The 22,282-nt window shown below is 40.2% G+C and overlaps 1 protein-coding gene across 1 annotated transcript; it reads left to right on the top strand.

The window, feature by feature from the left end:
• The first annotated feature begins 413 nt into the window (after nt 1-413).
• Nucleotides 414-18,245, top strand: WSB1 (WD repeat and SOCS box containing 1). The gene is made up of 9 exons (XM_042966179.1): nt 414-765; nt 6,820-6,988; nt 7,923-8,191; nt 9,319-9,450; nt 11,066-11,166; nt 13,418-13,590; nt 14,116-14,229; nt 15,723-15,830; nt 16,343-18,245. Exons 1-9 carry the CDS (start codon nt 726-728, stop codon nt 16,500-16,502), a joined length of 1,266 nt encoding a protein of 421 aa, XP_042822113.1. The 5' UTR covers nt 414-725; the 3' UTR covers nt 16,503-18,245.
• Nucleotides 18,246-22,282: the final 4,037 nt, after the last annotated feature.

The following is a 22,282-nucleotide window of genomic DNA, read 5'->3' as shown; positions in this document are numbered from 1 at the left end:
GAACTCACAGCCCTGAGATCGGCCCTGAGATCCAGTCACATGGTCTGAGCCAGCCAGGCGCCCCAATTCCATGCCGTCTTTAAGCGGCGGGCTAACGTGTATTATAAACTTCTCCGCTTGCCTTTTCCAAGGTACTTCAACTTAGATACACAGACAATGCTCCGGTCCCGGGGCTGGGGGTGGGGATGGAACGAGACCCAGCCGGACGCACAGCTCCTCCTCAGCAATCCAGCCTCGCCTAGGCTGGGGATGCAGCCCCTGCTCCGCCTCAGCCTCTCCCCTCTTCCTGTCCTGGCTGGTGGTTCCTCACAGAAACAGGGCGGGGCGCCGAGACCAGGCCGTCACGTCCCGAGCGTCGGGGGGCGGGAGCTCGGGTGGCGACGTCACGAGACCCCGCCCGCGCCGCCCTGCTATCTCCCGCGCCGCCCGCCATTTTGTCTCCAGTGTCTGGTTTGCAGTTGGCGGCGTCGGAGCAAGTGTCTTGGTCCGTAGGCTTGAGGCAGGGAGCGGGGTCTATTGTCTGTGTTTGACTCCGTAGTTTGGTCCGAAGCCTTCCGGAGCTTTCCCGGGGCAGTCGGCAGAGGCTGCCGCCACCGCCCCCGCCCCTCCCCTCCGTCCCCCGGTCCGGGAGGGACCGATCCCGCGTCACGCCCCTCAACGTTCGCGGATCCCTTCTCTGTCGTTGCGTCCGCATCGCGCCCCCGGAATCAGACGGTGCCCCATAGATGGCCAGCTTTCCCCCGAGGGTCAACGAGAAAGAGATCGGTGAGGAATGGGACGGGGGGGGGGTGAGGGGTGCTGGTGAGCCCGCGGGGGTTGCGGAGAGGCAGGGAGTCCCTAGAGGAGGAACAGTCTCGGAGTCAGAGGGAAGTCGGGTGAGCCGGGGCCAAGCCCTGGAGCGAAGAGGAAGGAAGCGGCCCCGCTGGTGGGTGTCGCCGAGGGGTAAATGGGGTCAGCGTTGATGGCTCGGCGAGAGGCAGTGGGCAGAACTTAGGGTCCAGGGAAACCTGGGCGCCGAGGGCCCTAGTGACCGTGTGGCCGGGGGCGGCACCCACCCCTGGGGACCCAGTTTCCTCTAAGGAGGTCTCCGCACTGCCATCAACCTGTCTCTAGGCTGGACGACTGGGGCGTCTAGTGGATAGGATAGGCGAGTGCTGGGCGAGTCTCGGGGACTCGAAATTTACGACGGGAAAAGTAAACTTGTGTGTTCTGAGCTGTAATGGAAGGGGAGGGGTCCTCATGTGTATCAACCACTCTTAAAGGAGAAATGCGACCGAAGAGGTGCTATCAGCCTGGAAAAAGCAGTGTTTAAAAAAAAAAAAAAAATGGCCTGGCGTTAAGAAAGGCGTCGGGTTCAGGGGAGGAGACTCAATTATCTTTCCTACACTGAGGAGCAGGGAGGAGCTGAATGGTTGGGTGGAGTGAGCGAGGAAAAGCTGTTGGATGAAAGCGCAGCCTGCAAAGGCTGCCTCAAAACGGGGCTGGAGACTAGCCCTGCCGCACTGAGGTCTGCGCAGTAGACACTGAAGGTTGTGTCGGCGGCTCGGTTCAAAGCACCTCACGTTTAAATTCTCTCTTGGGGTAAAGTAACGGGAACAACTAACGGGGGGAGTTGGTGCTGTGCATTGATTGATATGCCTAGTAAACACCGAACTTACCAGGTCACGTTATACGCCTTAAATATGTCCAGTTTTTATTAAAAAAAAAAAAACCCAAAAACTGAACTTACAGTGTTAATGAAGTGAAAATTGGTGGGGCGCCTGGCTGGCTCAGTGGGTGGAGCATGTGACTGGATCTTGGGGTCATGAGTTGGAGCCCCCATGTTGGGTCTGTAGATTACTAAAAAAAAAAAAAAATAAGTAAAAAAATTATAAAAAATAAAGTAGATGAAAATTGGAGGTGGCTACTTAGCAGAGAGCCTTTGCATTTCTCCGTTGGTCGGCTAAATGGATGCCTTAAAATAGATGGAGGAGGTATTTCTAGAGAAAGGGAGAAGCTGAAATAGCCAAAAGGCCCCTCTGTCCTGTGTGTGGGTTGAATTTTTACATCTAGAGACTGCTATCTTAGAATTCTGGACTTTTGTTCTCTTAGAGATAAGGTCGAATGGCAGGTTAGGAGGGGACTTTAACTCTGGTTTTAATAACTATTTTAGATATACAGAGGAAACAAAATCCATGCCCCATTTTTATTTTAACTGTGCTTTAAGTCTATTAAGTAGGTCCTGAAGTGGAACAGAGAACTCAGAAGTTCTTATTCTTAGTCCAGTGGGCTGCACCCCCGCCCCCATAATATCACAGATTTATCTTTCATTTATCTGTGTTTTACTTCATCTTGATGAACTATATTGAAAACTTTCCAGTCCTCTCCTAAGGGATGGATAGAGCTTCTGAGCATACGTGCATAAGGTAGAACCATCCACTAAGCAGCCTTTTCACTTAAAATTTTTGCATATTTAGTTAGGTCCCAGTGTTATTTCCTGGATATAATATAATATTACTAGCTAAGTGCCAAATATCTAAAAGAACTTTGGCCTTTTCTTAAGCTTTTTTTAAAAACCCAGTTTTTGTTTCTTTGTTTCTTTGTTTCTTTCTTTTTGAAGTACCGTTTGGATACAGAGTTAAACACTGCTATCTCCCTGTAGCTCTGTATCTATCAGTAGGGACTTAACTTTTCCCCTTTTTTCTTGGGTATTAATTATAGCTCTTTGGTTTCTCAAGTACTGAAAGAAGAGGCAAGATTCCTTGAGTGATTAAAGAAGTGCGATGTGACAGGGAGTGAGTGCCTGGAGCTACTGCCCTCTTTCACAAGGCACTACCACAGATCCTCCCTTTCTGGTTTTGAAATTGCAGGCAGGAATGTGAAGAAGGAGCTAAATCTGGTTTGCTTGGTTCAGCAGTGACTCAGTGTGTTACTACTACTGTACAGATAATGTAGTCTTGTATTTTATGGCTGAATTCCCAGGACAGGCAGCTTTTCCCTTATATAAAGTCATTAAATCATGGATTTCTTAGGATACTAACATTAAACAGATGCAGATAATAAAGATTTAACCTAAAAACATTTTTTAAAGCACTTCATTACAACCTTGTGCTACTTGATAATATTTAAACCAGTGCTTGAATCATTTGATGCAAAGATCATTTAATATGCCTGTTAACAAGCAAGGAAACACCAAGGTAATTATTCATATAATACTCGTGACATTATGGCAGCTATTTATTTGGCAGTTTTAAAATAGTGACCCCAGGGGCGCCTGGGTAGCTCAGTCGGTTGAGCATCTGATTCTAGATTTCGGCTCAGGTCATGATCTCAGGATTGGTGGGATCGAATCCCCGCATTGGGCTTCTCCAGGCAGTGCACAGCCTGCTTGGGATCCTCATTCTCCCTCTCTGTCTCTTGCTTGCGTGCATGCACATATTCACAAGCTCTCTAAATAAATAAACTTAAAAAAAAATAGTGACCCCATTTCTTGAATTTCTGAATATTTAAGAATAAATTCACTTATTATTTCATGGTCTTTGTTATTTGAACCAGTTTTTTAGTTGTTAATTTCCAGCCTTTATACAAGAGGAGTTTTGTGATTGTCAGCAAGATAAAAGAAAAATAGAGTGATCTTAAAATATAGACAAAAAGAAATGAGTCTTTTGTGGGAAAGTTAGTCTTGCTTATGCTTGCCAAAGGAGTGGTGAGGTATAGTCTAATTAACCAGATGTTTTTGAAGTTGAATGCAAGGGCCAGTCCTCTGTTGTTTGAGTTAACACGAGTATACTCATCGAATTTAGCCAGGGACTTTCTCTTTACGATAATGTTTGGATTTTTTGGTTGAAATTTTTTTTCCCCAGTTGAATTTTAAAACTTGTTTCTTGGGGCACTTGTGTGGCTTAGTCGGTCATGATCTCACAGTTCACACGTTCTGGCCCCATATTGGGTTCTGTGCTGACAGCTCAGAGCCTGGAGCCTGCTTTGGATTCTGTGTCTCCTTCTCTCTCTCCGCCCCTCCCCTGCTTGCACTCTGTCTCTCTCTCAAAAATAGAGAAAAAAAAATTTTAAATAAAAAAAGTAAATAAAATTTTCTTCCCTTATTTGTGAACTTTCATTTTTCCTCCTAAAATTTATGGATTTTTTTAAAGATAGTTATGATTAAACAGAAACCGAGGTTATAAAAAAGGATTTAGGCAGCAGTTGCAAATTCAGGGGCCAGGCACAATGAACTACTGTGGTGAGATGTCCAAGTATGACTGTGGGCTTGGAGGAATATAAGCAGCAGCAAGCCCTTTCAAAAATCACTTGTATGTTTCAAAAAAAAAAGAAGAAGAAGAAGAAAGAAAAGAAAAGAGAAAAGAAAAATCATTGTGCAGGCATATGAGGGTCACTGGTTTGTGGATTTTGTATTAAGAAAGTCATATAACTGCCTGTGAAATTAATGTCACCTTATGCTGTATTGATACAATCGAGGCAGGGGTAGATGGGGGTTCTGCTGCTTCGATTCAACCACACCTAAAGTATAGTGTTTCGTTCTGGGTGCCACTTTTATGAGGACCATAACTAACTGCAGTTTATCCAGAGAAGTGATGGAGGCGAAGGTGGGAAATGGACTTGAAACCATGTAATCTAAGGAATGATTGAAAGGCCTGTGGAGTTTAGCCTGGTGAAAAGATTTAGTTGCTGATGTCATGGCTGTCTTCAATATATGACTATCATGTGAGAGAGGATTAAACTTATTCTCTTAGGTCACAGTCAGGACTGAGTGGATGAGTAGCAAAGAGGAAGGTTTTTGAGTTATTAAAAGGGAAGTTTTTGGTAATGTCGGCTGCACAAAAATAGAAGAAGCCTTTTTAGGCATTCATATTTATGAATATCTTAGAAAATTTGGTCTCAGTTTTGTTTTACTTTTTAAACCATAGTTCGTGGGTAAATGTATCAAAGACTTGGGCAAGGAAACATTGAAATCAGTAAGAATGGTAACTTCTACATATGCTTTCATATTCATTCAATAAATATTTACTGGTCACCTGTCATATACCAGGTGCTCCACTGGCTATTGGCAGAGCACGCATTGAGACGTGAAGTGACACCTGAATGAATACATTTGAGGGGGTTGTATGTGTAAGTCTGCTCTAGCAATAAGTAGAAGTAGGGTTTTTTTTTTGTTTTGCTTTCTAAGTGTATTTATTTTGAGAGGAAGAGAGAGAATCCCAAGCAGGCTCTGTGCTATTGCTCCATCCCACAAACTGTGAGATCATGACCTGAGCTGAAATCCAGAGTTAGACACTCACCTTACTGGGCCGCCCAGGCACCCCTTTATAAGGATATATGTAGTTTAGTTGCTGGGAAGTTTAAACCAAAAGCATAAAAATACACTGTGTTGACCAGACAACCAATCACAAAATAGGGAAACAAAACTGGTAATAATTTATACCTAAAAAGGGAGAGTAGCAAAATTTGAAATCAAGACCAATCCAAGAGAGCATTGGTGATACACTGATAAAGATTCTTTTCCTCAAATTGAGGAAATTCTGGCCAAATTTGCTTGCACGCATGAACAGCAAGAGCTTGTTGATCATGCTTCTTGTTAAATGCAGAACAAAAATTCTCTGTGTACTCTGGTAATATGCCAGTTTTTGTTACGAATGCTAAATTGAAGTACTCTTAACTAAACTTAAAATATATGAAATTTGTCCTTGAAAACCAAAAGAATTATTTCCAATTTGAGGTCAGTTTGTGACCACTAGTAATATGCTTGAGGACCACTATTTGAGAATCACAAATGTAATGCATTTCCTTTCTTTCTTTCTTTCTTTCTTTCTTTCTTTCTTTCTTTCTTTCTTTCTTTCTTTCTTTCGGGCAAGCACAAGTTGGGGAGGAGGGAGAGAGAGGGGCACAGAATCTAAAGCAGGCTCCAGGCTCTAAGCTTTCCTCGCAGAGCCCAATGTGAGGCCCAAACTGATGAACTGTGAGATCATCACATGAGCTGAAGTCGTACGTCCAACCGACTGAGCCACCCGGGCGCCCCACGAATGTAAAGCATTTTAAAGCACTAGTTGGGAGGTTATACTAAACCTATAAGTCCCTTCTAGTTCTGGAGGTTTTTTGTGTGATTTTTGTGATGTGGTCCTGAAAAAAAAGAATATTCACATTTAAATAGACCATTTAATAGAGCTTTCCTTTGAGTAATGATGTAATACTGTATTTTATAGTGGTTTGTGATTTTTGAAAGCTACAAACTTTTGGGTAAGTTTGTTTAGTCTGTTGCATTTTATTTTATTTTTATTTTTTATTTTAGAGAGGAGCGTGCCCAATAGCAGTGGAGAGGGACAGAGGGAGACAGAGACAGAGAACAGAATCCTAAGCAGGCTCCATGCTCAGTGTAGAGCCCAATGTGGGGCTCAATCCCACGACCTGAGCCGAAATCAAGAGTCAGATGCTCAACCAACTGAGCCACCCAGGCACCCCTAGTCTGTTGTATTTTAAATGTTAGCAATTTGCTGAAAACCTAAGGCAATGCAAAAGTCAGGACTTAGTAATTGTTAGCTCTGATATATTACATTATTATCACTTAACCAGTTTTTTTTATTGAAGCTTTCTAAAAAAGCTTTTGGGTGAGGAAATGTTGGAAAATCATTTTATCAAAACTTGAAGGTAGTTGTTATCATTAACGCGTCTTCACACCAAGGGTCTCCCTTCAGATGGTAGAAAGCAGAGCTCCTTATACCTTGTCTGCATAGAAGCTCAACGGAGTGGAGAGTCTCAAATTAATATGGAGGCAGTCTCCATTGTTGGTTATATGTGACATCCTATATATATGTTTTTTTCTTTTAGTGAGATCACGTACTATAGGTGAACTTTTAGCTCCAGCGGCTCCTTTTGACAAGAAATGTGGTCGTGAAAATTGGACTGTTGCTTTTGCTCCAGATGGTTCATACTTTGCTTGGTCACAAGGACATCGTACAGTAAAGCTTGTTCCGTGGTCCCAGTGCCTTAAGAACTTGTAAGACTCTTTCCTTTTTTGTATTTTGTATCTCTTGGTAGGATTTACTATTTTCTGTGTGTGGAGTAATAAAAAGATATTGATAACGTAAGTTTTTCCTTGGTAGACTATTATAAATATGTCTTAATCATAAGCTGAATATATGTATTGGAAAATTTGTAGGAAGAATTATCTGACCTTATACAGTGTAGAATATGTGTATTAAAAAGCAGAATCATGGTTCCTTGGTAGTGTATACCTTGTGTTGTGCTAGGGCAGGTGACCTTTGCTATGTGACACTTTTCGGATTTCACAGCATTTTATTAGATAACATGTAATTGATCATGTAATTACTTCTTATGTACTTAAAATTCCTCTGCTTGGATTTATTTGAGTTTCAGTATTTTTGTTAAACGTTTTTCTAAGATGTATCATATACTAAATTTAATCTCTCCCTGCTTTTTGTGTCTACTTGACCTTCATAGTTATATTCATTAGTGTCATAGTTACATATTGCTTTAGGTCTAGAAAGTATGGGAAACTACTGATTATTATGGGTTATTTTTAAGGTAATTTTCTGGTGTCAGTTTTATAATTATCAGGTTTTTGTTTTGTGTTTTGCTTGTTTATACTCGTTTTAGGTTAGCTAAAGGAGTCCTAATAGACATAGTGGTTTTGAGGAAAATTTTGAAACAAATAAATTATAAATTGATTATTGTTGAATTTAGTCTTTTTTTGCAACTGAGAATTTCTTTTGATCTGATTTTATTTGGTCACACCCTTGTGACTAATAGCAGCTTTCCCCCTTCTCATCTATAGGAGTCTATTGTTATTCAGTGTCACTGTGACAAATAATGCTGAAGTTATTTTAACAAACATTTATCATTATTTAATATCTATAGAAGTTCAGAGTAAATAATAACTAGGTTTCAGTCTGACCTTTTTTTCCCCTCAGTCTCTTGCATGGCACCAAGAATATCACCAATTCAAGCAGTTTGAGATTGTCAAGACAAAACAGTGATGGTGCTCAGAAAAATAAGCCTCGTGAACATATTATAGACTGTGGTGACATAGTCTGGAGTCTTGCTTTTGGATCTTCAGTTCCAGAAAAACAGAGTCGTTGTGTCAATATAGAATGGCATCGATTCAGATTTGGACAAGATCAGCTACTCCTTGCCACAGGATTAAACAACGGGCGTATCAAAATATGGGATGTATATACAGGTACAGAGCCATAGTTTTAAAAGCAAACCTGATTGTTTTATGATGCAGGGCATCTCTAGGTACTAGAAGATGTGATTTGAGGGTTTTAACTTACTGAAAAGCAAGTATTGATGCTATGAATGTGTCTTTATAATTGGCCTGAATATCATCTTCAGCTCGTGGTTTTAATTTAAGAAAATAGAGTTCTTACTGCTTGATCACTCTTCAGAGAATATTACAGCAGAAAAGGGCATGTCTAAGGAACATTTAGTTAATTATCATTTATAAACTAGTAATTTAGTTTATGACTCAAATAGCAGGGTGTTTTCTTATATACTTTTTCAGTGATAGCTTGGAGGCTTTCAAGGCAAATCTGGTTTCAGCAATCATTGTCTAACCTTTGGAAGGTTTTAGTGACATTTTATCTGAAGTTTAACTAGATAGGTTGAAGTTAAATTCTTTGGGCAATTAAAAGTGAACATATTGTTAACTGACTAACACAGTTTCTGACTGATAGTATGTACTCAAAAATTTGAAGGTTTTTTTAAATGAGCATTAAAACAATACGGTAGAACACGGCAAGTGATACCAATATTGAGTGAGGATAATGAGTCAGTAAATTTGATTGGATTCTTGAAAAAAAAAACTTAAGGAAAGCACATAGATTTCCATAGAAAACAAAACTCTTTCAAGTACATTTTTTCACTGATTATCTTTGAAAATTTAGATGGTTATTTGATAACATTTATCTTCTGGGGAGCTTGACATTCTGTTAGTAATCCAAAGCCAAGGGAAATTTTGACTTTATATTTAAAATCATACTCTACAAAGATTAAAAATGATAATTAAGCTTTCCTGATAGTAAATTAACTGATTTACACTTCAGGAATTCCCTTTAAACTTCCCTAAAAAATTTAGGCTTTGCTTTCCTGGAGATAATCCATTTTAAAACAGTATAAAAATAGAGACTCTTTAAAGGTGATAGTAAAAGTGCTAATAAGTCACCTTACACTTGATAAGCTAAGGAGGTGCCAAGGATTTCTACTTTAGATTTTTTTTTTTTTTAATGGTGAAGAGCCCTATTTTAAAAAAATAGAAGCTGATAAAATTACTAACATTGTCTTTTTCCCCTTTTCCATTGCATTTAGGAAAACTCCTCCTTAACTTGGTGGATCATACTGAAGTGGTCAGAGATTTAACTTTTGCTCCAGATGGGAGCTTGATCCTTGTATCAGCTTCAAGAGACAAAACTCTGAGAGTGTGGGACCTGAAAGATGATGGTATGTCTTTTTTCCAGCCTGTGAAACATAATGAGTTTCTGGAGAGGTGGCGATCATCTAGGGCATTCGACTTTCAAAGTGGCATACGATCAAAGTTTCCTTTTCTCTAATCATTTGGTCCCTTTCTCTGTGTAGATCAAGCAAAACCATAAACGTAATCCAGAATAGGAGCCAGCAGTTACTCTGAACAACATATTATTCAGAAACTAACCACACAGATCTGTATCAACGATTTGAGGACAAAATCTGGGTCACTTTTAGGATTTTGTATGAACTGGTCTGTGTTGGTTTATTTCTTTCATCTTAGGGAAGGTTATTAACTTCCTTCATTTGCTTAGCAAAAATTTAAGTAGATTTTGAAGTTACAGACACATAATTTAGTAATCAAATCAAATATAGATTAAAATGTGATTTATACACTGGAATCTGTAATACCTAAATGCTAATAAGCATTATAGTAAGTTGGATAGGTTAAGTAACAAATTATCAAAAGTAAAAGACTTGCTCTCCAATATAATAAAAGGTATGTTAGTGTTAACTACTCAAGTTTTTCTGAAACTTTGTCAGTTGCAGTGCTTACAGAGTTGGAGAGTTCTATCTTATTTGAGAGGACCAGAGATGAGCATTTCTTCCCCCTTTTTAGCTGCTAATGAAAGACATTACAGTTTTGGCTAACACCTTATACTTAAATAATATGTTTTAGGGCTCTACCAACCTCAAGCTGGAGGTCAAGGTCTTGCTCAGAGGTGTTGCAACTTAAATGTAGTGGGAGACAAAACCCTCAGGTTTGGAGACTCGTTCCGGCTGATGGGTAATAACCATTGCCTGATAAAAATCATATGCTAATGTTACCAAACCATGACGGACCTCCTCTGCATTTCATCATTTGCTGACTGCTCAGCTGTTGAGAGATGAAGAGATTTCTCAACAGTTGTAACAGTAATTAAATTTTTATTTTGTTTTGCATATTAAATACTGCTTGCTTTCTCAATACATTTTCAGTGCATATGTTTTAAGAACATAGACTCAGTAAACTAACCGTAAGCTCAAGAGAGTAGGGACTTTGTCTTATTCACAGCTGTATCCTCAGTGGCTGACATACAGTAGGCATTCAGTAGGTATTTGTAAAATTAAGAGTTAAAATCTACGTAGACATAGTTGTGTGCTTTAGGTCTAATGCACGGGGGCTTTTGAGCGGAATGTAGTTATCAAAAAGGAAGAAGGATGAAAGGTATTTTGAAGGTGTTTCTCAAGTCTCAGCCTTGAAATGTTTCATTTGTAGAATAAGGGGCTTAGACTAAAAGAATTCTGTCTTCGTAGATGAAGGGTCAGGAGACTTTTTCCTAAAGGGCCAGATGGTAAATATCTTGGGCTTGTGGACCATGCCATCTCTGCTGTAGTTCCGTCTGCTGTTGTAGTACAACAGAAACAGATGGGCATGATTGTGTTCCAGTAGAACTTGACAAAGACAGGCAACTGGTGTAGTGTCCAACCCCTGTTACAGATAAATCACTGCCACTGTAGAAGCTTGCGATTCTGTGATTCTGCCATTTTTGAAATGCTACTCTTTGGAAGTGAACTCTGGGGTTAACACCAGTTACTTCTTTTCGTTCAGGAAACATGATGAAAGTATTGAGGGGCCATCAGAACTGGGTGTATAGCTGTGCATTCTCTCCTGACTCGTCTATGCTGTGTTCAGTGGGAGCCAGTAAAGCAGTATGTATCAAAGTTCTTGGACATTCATTGTGAATTGGATTATAATGTGTGCATAATCACTTTAAATCTAAGTAACCTATTAAGTCTGCTCGGTGTCATGAATATCTTAAATGTTTTATTTCATTATGGGGAAAATTTGCATGAGGGAAATTAAATATAGTTACTGATTGTGGAGTGAGAAATTGGATTGCTTTTAGTTAGAGGTAATATTCTTATAGTAAGGGATATGTCAAATTTATGTTTTTCTAAGATCTAGGAAAGTTTATGCGATATAGAAGAGATCTAGTCCAAATGTTAAGACATTCCCGCTAATTATTTTCTTCTCTGTTGTTCTATTTTTTTGTCCAGTTTGCTGTTTAAAAAGTTTTGAGTCCCAGCTGGTCCTGGACATTTAACTGAAAAAAAGTAACTTAAAAATCTAATAATAAAAATAGCACTCGTATATGTCTAGAGTGAATTATAGATGAATTGACATGGTCTATCTTGCATAGCATACCTGTAGACAGATTAAGTATGAAGTGACTTGAGAGGGTTATGCTTATTGATGAACTCTCTTTTAGTTGTCTACCAGCTCTGACTTAGTATAGTGCAGGAGATCTTATTTAGCTTCAGATGTTTATGAAAATTGTTGAAGTCCAAATACATGTGATATTCACAATACACTGAGTTAATGGGGGGTGGGAGGCTGGTTATAAATGCATTTTATTTAGCCAAGAAGTATGTTAAAATGATAGTTGCAAATGTTGGAAGTTTAGAAAAAAAGTATTCAGTTCTTTAAAAATCATAAGAAGAACAAAGCTAGATATTGACATTGCTATTTTAGGCTGTGTGTTTTCCATATGCTTCTTGCTTTCCCTGTCACAGGTGGTGGCAGCAATATTGGTGTGATTGAGGTTATGCTGGCACCACTCGCACACAGGCGCACAATGGTGTTAGCTGGGCAGAAAGAGTGGCATCTCTGGCTACCGGGCTGGGGGCGACCTTTACCGTAGGATGAAGTAACCTTGCATTCGGCTGCAAGGTGTACTGTACGTACACAGGTGCTGGTCGATGTCCACTTTCTGCTTTTCTTTCTTTCTTTTTTTCTTTTTTAAAGTAATTTCCCCCGCAGTGAAACCCACTGACTCCTCCAAGTAAATTGATCTTCCGGTCTCAAGGAATTGGGAGTCTGACATGTGAAACCAATTTAATGTAATGTCATTGGCGTTCAGATGGTTTCTCTGTGCTATTTTTTTGGAATTCTTTGCGATGTTAGAGATACCTTAAGTCTTTGATCCAACTTAAAATTCGTATTTATTTTTCTCTGGAAGTAATGTATTGTGTCTGTGCAGAAAAAAAAGTAGCAAAAAGGATTGCTTTACTCCAAGAGGAGAGATTGTCTTATTAGGATCGTTCTAAACCTCCAAGCTCGCATTTAATGTAACTAGACTGAAGTAAACGTTCGAATCCTATTCAGAGCTATTCTGCACAGTCTAAGTTCTGGTCTTATACAATTGAAAAGTATATGTAAACTTGTACTAAAGTAATTTAAATGTTTTATAGTTTAAATGTCTAATGATTGTGGTCGGTTTGGGAAAAATAAGATTGGCAAATCTTGATTCACAGACATGTTGTTAATTGTAATATTTTCATAAATTAGTTTTTTCATTTCATAATGTGGTTTAACATCCTTGTTGTTTGCCAAAGAAATTTCATTTGGCTGTGAAAATTCTCTTTGCTTGCAGTATCTGTTTCTCTTCCTAGGCTCACGTTGGTGACCCAAGCCTATTGTAAACAAGTGATTATCTCAAAGGGAGATGCCAATGGAGTAACAATTTGTTAACATTACATTTTCTGTCTGTATATTTTTTACAAATTTGGTAGTTTCTGGAAAAAAAAAAAAAAGAAGGGGGTTTGTAGTACTTAACCCTATTTACTTCTGTATATTTTAGTTAATTAGTTTTTGGAATAAATGGATTTCAGTATAACTTTGTGGTTAAGGTTAAATTGCATTGCCTTTTTTACGTTTAGGCTTATTTTTAAATTAACATTTAACAGAAACATTTGAAATAGAATTTGCATGTCTACTTTAATTAACTTAAAGACTGATTTTAATCTGACTATGACACTGAGCATATTCTTTTAATTATTCATAATTTATAATGTTTAATTTAATGTAATGTTAATTAAGCGTAGCAGTTGTAGTTTAAGTTGTGCCATTTTGTCCTCTGTGTGTCTGAAGGAAGCTATAACATTTGCCTTTTTATTGCAGGTTTTCCTTTGGAATATGGATAAATATACCATGATACGGAAACTAGAAGGACATCACCATGATGTTGTAGCTTGTGACTTTTCTCCTGATGGAGCATTGCTGGCTACTGCATCTTATGATACTCGAGTATATATCTGGGATCCACATACTGGAGACATTCTGATGGAATTTGGGTGGGTGCAGCATGCATCAATTGTAGTCTGTAATTCATCTCTGGCTGTCCGTATAGCTTTTAAGAAGTTACGTGAATGATTGGAATCACTAACATGTTGAACCTAAAATTGCATTTTGCCATAATTTTTAAGTTGCAGTATTATTTAAGTCCTTGAATAATGCAAAGCTGTAGATACAAATTCTAAAAATAAATTTGGCTGTCTTGATACAGATCGTGTTATTGTCATGTAACAGCATATGACTCTGTAGAAGTGGTCATTATATTTAGAGTTTCATGTCAGGGAAAATAGTTGAAACTGAAGTTGGAGTTAATCTTAGTGATTTAAACCGCATTGTAAAAAGGAGATTAGTAATTCTTCTAAGGTTCCTTTCATTGAATATGAATCTATCAGCTCTCCCCAGGCTCCTCAGTTGTGTTCGTTGAGGCCACTTTAAACATTCAAAGACAGATGTACTCTGTACCTGGATAGTTTTGCTTCTTGAAGTGACCCTCATTTCCACTGAATACATGTATTTGACCTCAGGCACCTGTTTCCCCCGCCTACTCCAATATTTGCTGGAGGAGCAAATGACCGATGGGTACGATCTGTGTCTTTTAGTCATGATGGACTGCATGTTGCAAGCCTTGCTGATGATAAGTAAGTGTGTGAATTACAATTTGACCTATTTATTATTGTCTTTTAAAGATTTCCTTTTATCTTTCTACTTAATGAAAACATTTTCAAAGCTTAAAAGAAAAAAAAAAAGCCTTTCTGCAGTGTGGGTTTTAGTGTCTCTTTCTCTAAACAAGACTTGGGGAGATGTTGTGTGTCTTAAAGAACATTGTCCTGAACTCAGGTCTTGATCTCTCAGTTGATGAGATCAAGCCCCGCGTCAGGCTCTGTGCTGACAGCATAGAGCCTGTTTGGGATTCTGTCTGTCTGTCTGTCTCTCTCTCTTTCTCCATCCCCACTTCTCCCTCCCTCCCTCTCTCTCCCTCTCTCTCTCTCTCAAAATAAATAAATAAAACATTAAAAAAGAAAAAAAAATATTGGCCTGAAGCGTATCCAGGTGCACTAAAGGTAATGCACGCCTTCCCTGTGCGCCTTGTTTGTTAACCAGTGTAAGCAAACTGGGGAGATTTTTTTTTTTTTTAATTTTTTTTAACGTTTATTTATTTTTGAGACAGAGAGAGACAGAACATGAATGGGGGAGGGTCAGAGAGAGAGGGAGACACAGAATCTGAAACAGGCTCCAGGTTCTGAGCTGTCAGCACAGAGCCCAACGCGGGGCTCGAACTCACGGACCGCGAGATCATGACCTGAGCCGAAGTCGGCCGCTTAACCGACTGAGCCACCCAGGCGCCCCTGGGGAGATTTTTAATGAGCCCACAGAGATTTTTTTTTTCAGTAATACCTTGTAAAGGTTGAAGCAGAAAGACGTTTTCAAAGTGGAATAAATGGTAAAAATGGTGATTTGTGTCCACTGCAGTTGAGGCTACAAGATGAGATGGCAGACGAGCGAGATGCACTGCTGATTGGTACAAAGCAGAAACTAGATACAGCCATTCCGTTTTCTCATGCTTTTATCATGCAGTGTGCAAGGATGCAGCAGTAAGCAGTTTCAGAAATTCAGAAAGTGACTCATTATCATCTTTCCAGGACATTAGCAAATGTACAGGGAGAGTTTTTTGGGTTTTTTTTTTTTTTTTTTTTTTTTTTTTTTGGCCAGCAGTCACTGTTTTTCTGTTTGTTCAGATTTTGAATGTCAGGTCTCTGCTGTTTATAGACACACTCTACCTATGTGAAAAGGCTTTTTTTAATGCCTTGGAAAGAGAGTAAAACAGATCAGATATTAATTGAGTGTAAAGAGAAAGATTCCGGTTGTGACCATTTTAGATCTGAATACGTGGAAGGAGAGGTAGCCATGCATTATAGTCCCTTAAGTGTCAGTTGGTCCAAATTACCAATTGGTATAGGCTAGAAAATATTTGATAAAACAAGTTACAGTAATTGCTTGCTGCAGTGATGTGATATGTGCATGTTGTGTGTATTTTGTGACTTGGAACAGAGTGCCATTTTTATCTGAATTATAGAAGTTGCTTTTACTTTAAATTTCCTGTTACTCACTGTACAATTTATTTCCTTTCTAGAATGGTGAGGTTCTGGAGAATTGATGAAGATTATCCAGTTCAAGTTGCACCTTTGAGCAATGGTCTTTGCTGTGCCTTTTCTACTGATGGCAGTGTTTTAGCTGCTGGGTAAATAGAATTTTCTATTCTCTTTAAGAGGCAATTTAAGGTGGCTTTTGGTCAAAGCAGCCAGTATTTTATTGTCATTAAATCTTCCAGAAGGGCTCTTTGTACTACTGTTACTTTGTCATAGAGGAGATCGTTGGTTAGGTCTTCTTAATTAGGTTTTAACATGGGGGCACCTGGGTGGCTCAGTCTGTTAAGTGTCTGACTTCGGCTCAGGTCATGATCTCATGGTTCGTGAGTTCGAGCCTGCTTCAGGTTCCATGTTTCCCTTTCTTTCTGCCCCTACCCTGCTTGCATTCATTCATTCATTCTCTCTCTCTCTCTCTCTCTCTCTCTCTCTCTCTCTCTCTCTCTGTCAAAAATAAACAAAAACATCAAATTTTTTTTAAGTTAGGTTTTAATGTGTAGCTTATGACTCTCATACACAGCTTTGAATGATAGTTGTTGGAGTTGTAGGATGTTTAAATACATGTACACGTGTGACTGAGCTAATGATTTCTTTTGTTTCTGTTTAGGACACATGATGGAAGTGTGTATTTTTGGGCCACTCCAAGGCAAGTCCCTAGTCTTCAACATTTATGTCGTATGTCAATCAGGAGAGTGATGCCCACCCAAGAAGTCCAGGAGCTGCCAGTTCCTTCCAAAGTGTTGGAGTTTCTCTCCTACCGCATTTAGAGGGCTCTGTCTTCCTGGTGCTAGGGACTGACCGAGCACACGTGACACAAACCTCAAGCTTGACTGACTTCAAGTATCTGTTTTTCAAGGTTTAGAAGATTTATTTAATTTGATACATTCTTGTAGTGCATTTTGGTCATTTGATCATATTAAAATATTATTTATAGACTATAGGAGAAGTATTTCCAAACATATCAAATGTAAATTTTTTTTTAAAGTTTAACTGTGAAAACATATACATACATGTATATATTTAGATATAAGCTGCTATGTGTTGAATGGACCCTTTGCTTTTTTAACTTTTAGTTCCAAGATGTATATATTGCTTCAGTAGATCCACAATGTATATCTTAGCTGTAAAGTGGAAGGATTTTTTTTTTTTTTTTTATTCTGGGCCACTGAGTTAGATGGTAAATATTGGCTGAAGAAAGCTGAATTTCCTCATTAAAAAATGCAAATTTGGTTGGGGGGTGGAGGTCAGACCTCCGACCTACAAGTAAAACCCCTAGGGAAACGATTTTGTTTTCCTTAGGAACGTTATCCACGAGGTAGAATTTGAATATGACATAGCCAGGGTTATAACTAGGAAAACGATGTGTGTGTCCTGTCATGGCCCCGCCCCCATAACTATTGTTGTGGGCCTTAACTTTGGAAAGCAGCTTGCTACTTTAACCCATGGTGTAAAGTATTAGAAATTTTAGTCCATTTGAAAAGTCCCATCTACTGTATTATTGCTAAATATTTTGTTGTTTATACTAAGGGACAATTTTAAGACCGTGGTATTGCTTTTTTGTTTGTTTTTTGTTTTGTTTTTTTTTACATGTATCATATGTTTCTGCAGGGGGTGATAATTGGTGATTTGCCAAAGAGAAGCAATACAGTATATCTGCTTTTGCCTTCTGTTATTTATCGTACCTGCAGATATTAAGAATGTATGCATTATGTAAAATGCTTGATTATATATTTTTGAGTTTTTTAAATTAAAGACTTGTAAAAAAAAAACCACTCTCACAAATGTTTCTTCTGTGTGTGGGAAGGTTCACTGCTTTTGTCTGTCTCCGTCGGGAGCCTGATGAGGCACCACAGCAAATGAAGCAAGGAGGCTGATGAGTAAATAGTACAGGTACCATCCCTGTGCCAGTTCATGCCTCGTGGACGCAGCAGCTTTTATGTTGATGTGTTCTGGGAGAACTGCTGTGATTATTAATGCTTTCTTTAAAAGCACAGAAAAGCTTGGGGCGCCCAGCTGCTCAGTCGGTGGAGCGGGAGACTCTTGATCTCTCAGGGTTATGAGTTCAAACCCTGCTTTGGGGGTAGAGAGTACATAACGTGCATACATACAATTTAAAAAATAATAGAGAAAAGCTGTAGAACAAGGGAAAATAACTATTGAGCAAAAGAAAACTATAGTCTTTTAGGGGGAACCAACAGCCTCATAGTAAGTCTATCTCGTTAAAGTAGCCAAAGGAAAGTCTAGTGACGTGGGCCTTTTGAGGAGGTGAAATAAGCAAAACTTTTATTAGCCACGTGTGCTCTCGAAGGCTTGTTTGCACCGAGAAATTATTTGAAAGTTCTTCCAGTTGGCTCTGTGAAGGGTGGAAGTTATAAATTTGAAAGCCAGTTGAAAATGTGCCCAAGTTGCTTCTTGAGAATCACCTATCTTACAAAAAGTAGCACAGAAGCATCTTATCTTTAAACCTGTTGTGATTTTTTTTTTCAACGTTTTTTATTTTATTTTTGGGACAGAGAGAGACAGAGCATGAGCGGGGGAGGGGCAGAGAGAGAGGGAGACACAGAATTGGAAACAGGCTCCAGGCTCCAAGCCATCAGCCCAGAGCCTGACACGGGGCTCAAACTCACGGACCGCGAGATCGTGACCTGGCTGAAGTCGGACGCTTAACTGCGCCACCCAGGCGCCCCCCGTTGTGATTTTTTACTTCAGAATGTGTCTGCTTTATAATTTGAAAATGATAAGATACCATTTCTTATTCTTGACAACATTAAATGATTTGCTCTCCAACCAACGTATGTGATCAAGTAAAAGTCGCATTTTTGGAAGATGCATTCTCTGAGAAGGCCAGATTGCTTACTACCTCTTCATGTGAACGTCACAGCGCCAGGGTGAATGGAAGATTGCGGAATGTAAGTCACGTAGAAACAGACTTAAATTTTCCATTTATCTGTGGAGACAGATAATAACAGGATGATACTGCTTCAGACTGAGTGACCCAAGGAAGGTAGGGAAGATGTGGTTGGGTCAGATTCTAGCGATGCTATTTTATCGGAATGATACTGCTTTCTCCCATTTGCCAGAAGCATGCCATTCGGAGAACTGGCAAGAGATCATTTATGTTCAGATGTGATTTCCTATCTTAGTGCCCACAGGGGTGCCTCGCAGTTAGCAGCCATGCTATCTTTTCACAATTTCAAATGATTTAAAGTGACACTTGAAGACCTGTAACTTGATCTTAGGTCTGCAAATCTTGACTTTATGATGGTTGATGTCCTCTGCCTACTTGTGCCAAAGTAAAGTTGGATTCAGCTGGTTTGTACTGCCCTCAGGGCAACAAGACAGCATTACGGCAGGAGCATGCTTCTGGGTTGAGGCAGTGGCCGATGGGTACAGAGGACTTGGCTCTCAGCCAGCCAGCACAGGGATGAGAAAGAGACTGAGAAGCCAAATATTGCCTCTCAAGCCAAAAACCGGAGAGTGAATCCAGCCATCAGATTCATCAGAATGAAGGTTTGCGGGCGATAAAATTCTGACCAGTTTCTGGCCTAACAATGCATTTTAACTATAGAATGTATAGATTATAATATACAAGTATTATCTACAATAGAGTTAAATATAGTTAATTGTATGTCAGTTTCAAAATCAGGTAAAGCATCCATTTGGAGTATACTGGTTTTTTTTGTTTTTAAATCCCCTTGGAAGAGCTGTCAGCAATAAAGTGCAACCTGGAGAAATGGTCATCATAACTTTAGCTTCTGTTTATGATAAGATGTTTAGGAGAAGTGAAGATTTGTAGGCAATTTCATCCTGTGCTTGGCTCTGTAAAGCTTGCTTTTAGCCAAAAGCAAAAAGCTGGCTTGAGCAGGGTGTAAATTGATGTATTTATATTACAGGTAGCTGGGTAGCTTTGTGTGGTTGTGATTTGGCATTTTGTGGGTTTAATAGTTGAGTCGGAGAAAAAGACTGAGGCTGGGATTGAGGAAAGAAGATCAATTTTAATTCCACTTTTACCAACTCTGGCATTATTCTCCCTATTAGAGCCTACAACTCTGATGACCCTTGTGGTTTCTCTTTTAGAGATGATCGAAAGCTAGGAACTTTCTTTACCTGTACTACCATGGGAAGTCGTTCTTCTGTTCTGAAAATAAACCCTAGACTTTGGCTAGGAAAACGTGTAATACAGTGATGACAAAGGACTGTCCTCTGAAGACAGGTGAAGCGGTGACTCCGGTAAATTGTTTTGTGTAGATCTTCCAATTGATTAATAATGGAATGTTCTTATAGAAAAATAAGGATGAATATTAAAAGATAGCTGAGAAAGAGATAATGGTATGAAATACAGCAAGGAGTGAGGCTACTATAAAATGGAAACCATAAAGACCTAAGTTTGCACTCAGCTTTGGGGCGCCTGGCTGGCTCAGAAGAGCATGTGACTTTTGATCTCGAGGTCATGAGGTTGAGCCACATTGGGTGTAGAGATTACTTAAAAATATGTAGAATGTTAAAAAACAAAAACAAAAACATGTTTGCACTCAGCCTAATTGGCTCAAATGCAAAATAGGAAGTTCACCCAGTAAGTCAAGTGATGCACTGGGTCTGTCTCATACCATCATTCAATCCTTTATTCTTGAAGAAAGCACAGTTAAAGCTTTCTATAGGACCAGCAGGAATACTTCCTAAATGCTTTTTTTTTTTTAAGTTTATTTATTTATTTTGAGAGAGACGGTGTGAGCAGGGGCAGAGATAGAGAGAGGGAGAATCCCAAGCAGGCTCCATGCTGCAAGTGCAGAGCCTGACATGGGCTCAATCCCACAAACCGTGAGATCATCACCTGAGCTGAAACCAAGAGTTGGACACTTAACCAACTGAGCCACCCAGGCCCCCCACTTCCTTCATGTTTCTTAAACAGATGGAAACTGCCAGAGCACACAGGTATCCATTTCCTTGTATTCCCCAACTGTCTCCCCGACGTCTAAAGCCCCTAAGACAATTTGGCAGAAATTCTAGGCTTCAAGCTTGAATGATACCAGTTGAGCTTAGAAGAGGAAGCAAACACCCCTGTGGGCCTGTGCTCCAAGCGCCCGCAGCCCCACATCAGGGTGTCTCTACCATCACCTGCTTTGGGACATGAGCCTGTTTCACTGGTTTTACTGAATTTCATGACATTCCAATTCTTGCAGATATTTGAGTCTCTGACCATTACGTCGATGGCCTCTTCTTGGTGGTCACAGATATGCTGCCCCAGCACAAAGTGGTCTTGCCCTTTTCTCTTTCTCAAATCATCAGTCTTAATTTCTACACCACTTCCTTGGCCTATGCCCTGTTGCCTGTCACTGCTCCTTAGGTGTTGCCGCCTCATTAAGAAGGCAAATGCCTCCCCCGAGGGGGTCCTGTAGCCTCGGGGCTCTGCCCCTGGCTGGCCTGTGGGTCACAGTGACAGCTCTTTGGAACCATGGAGAGATGAAAGACTAGCCCTTGGGTCGCAGGCATGGAAGTACCCCTGTGTTGGGGAATTTGGATGAGAGGCCCAGAGCCAACTGACCCAGCTTGTGCGACCTGGAGAGAGCACCTCCTTCAGAATGTCTGGGCCACACCGCTCAGCACCTGGCAAAGACCCAGCCTTCTAGGCTTGGCCCCATCTGGCCCATCAGGAGGGTGTTCATATAGCAGATTGGCCTCGTTTCTCACCCCAGGGCCTGTTGCCCAGAGGACTTTGCAGAAGTGTTGGCTGAGGCTGCAGTAGTCCCAAGGTTGATTGCAGACCCTGCCACTTAACAGCTTGTAACTTTTGGAGCTTCGAGATCTATCTATCTATATAAATGCTGTAATAATGCCTCCCCTACACAAGTAGTGTTTATTTTGTATCTGTCTGTACAGTGTCAGGTACCCAGTAGGCATTCAGCATTTGTTACTACCATTCCTTGAGCATTGGCCAAGTGCTCAATGCTATTCCTGGTACTTTCCAGCAACTCAAGTATTATTACAGAGCTGTGGAGGTTCAGAGAGACCGACTTACTGGTCAAGGCCATACAACTAAGAAATGACATCCAGGATTTGAATTCTATTTCCTCTGTCTCCAGGGCCGTGGATGAGCACTCTTCTTTAGGCAAAGCATTCGGTCAACATAGACACCTATGCTAGTCCCTGCCTGTGCCTCCAAGCCCTGGGGTCAGCATGCTGTCAGGCCTAACTTTTCCCCAACACGCCCCACTTTTCCCTGAATCACAGAAGACATGAACTTACAAGGAATGACTCCAAATTTCATTTGGAGATGGAAACCTACACAGACCAGGAAATGACTGCTGAGCTCTGCCCTTTGCGTGCTGCCTGGGGAAATTACACTGGACGTTGGTCAAGTTTTTTCTTCCGCGCCGCTCTCCTTAGGAACTTATCTCAAATGAATCACTTTTATTACCCACGTGAACAATCGAACGCACAGGCCGAAACAGGAAGCAGCAGAGCAGTCACTGGAGATGACAAGGTCAGCTGACCCGACAGCCACTGGCTTGGGAGATCAACACCAGTTCTGGTTACCAGGTGCCTAACC

This window comes from Panthera tigris, chromosome E1, assembly GCF_018350195.1.
Source record: "Panthera tigris isolate Pti1 chromosome E1, P.tigris_Pti1_mat1.1, whole genome shotgun sequence".
Classification (NCBI taxonomy): Eukaryota; Metazoa; Chordata; class Mammalia; order Carnivora; family Felidae; genus Panthera; species Panthera tigris.
This window is presented reverse-complemented; position numbering and strand designations above follow the sequence as displayed.

Bases quoted from the DNA above. Each gene is read 5' to 3' on its own strand.
- WSB1 (XM_042966179.1), top strand. From the start codon at position 726: ATGGCCAGCTTTCCCCCGAGGGTCAACGAGAAAGAGATCG. The intron at 13,591-14,115 runs GTGGGTGCAGCA...ATTTGACCTCAG, and splicing joins GACATTCTGATGGAATTTGG to GCACCTGTTTCCCCCGCCTA. The intron at 15,831-16,342 runs GTAAATAGAATT...GTTTCTGTTTAG, and splicing joins GGCAGTGTTTTAGCTGCTGG to GACACATGATGGAAGTGTGT.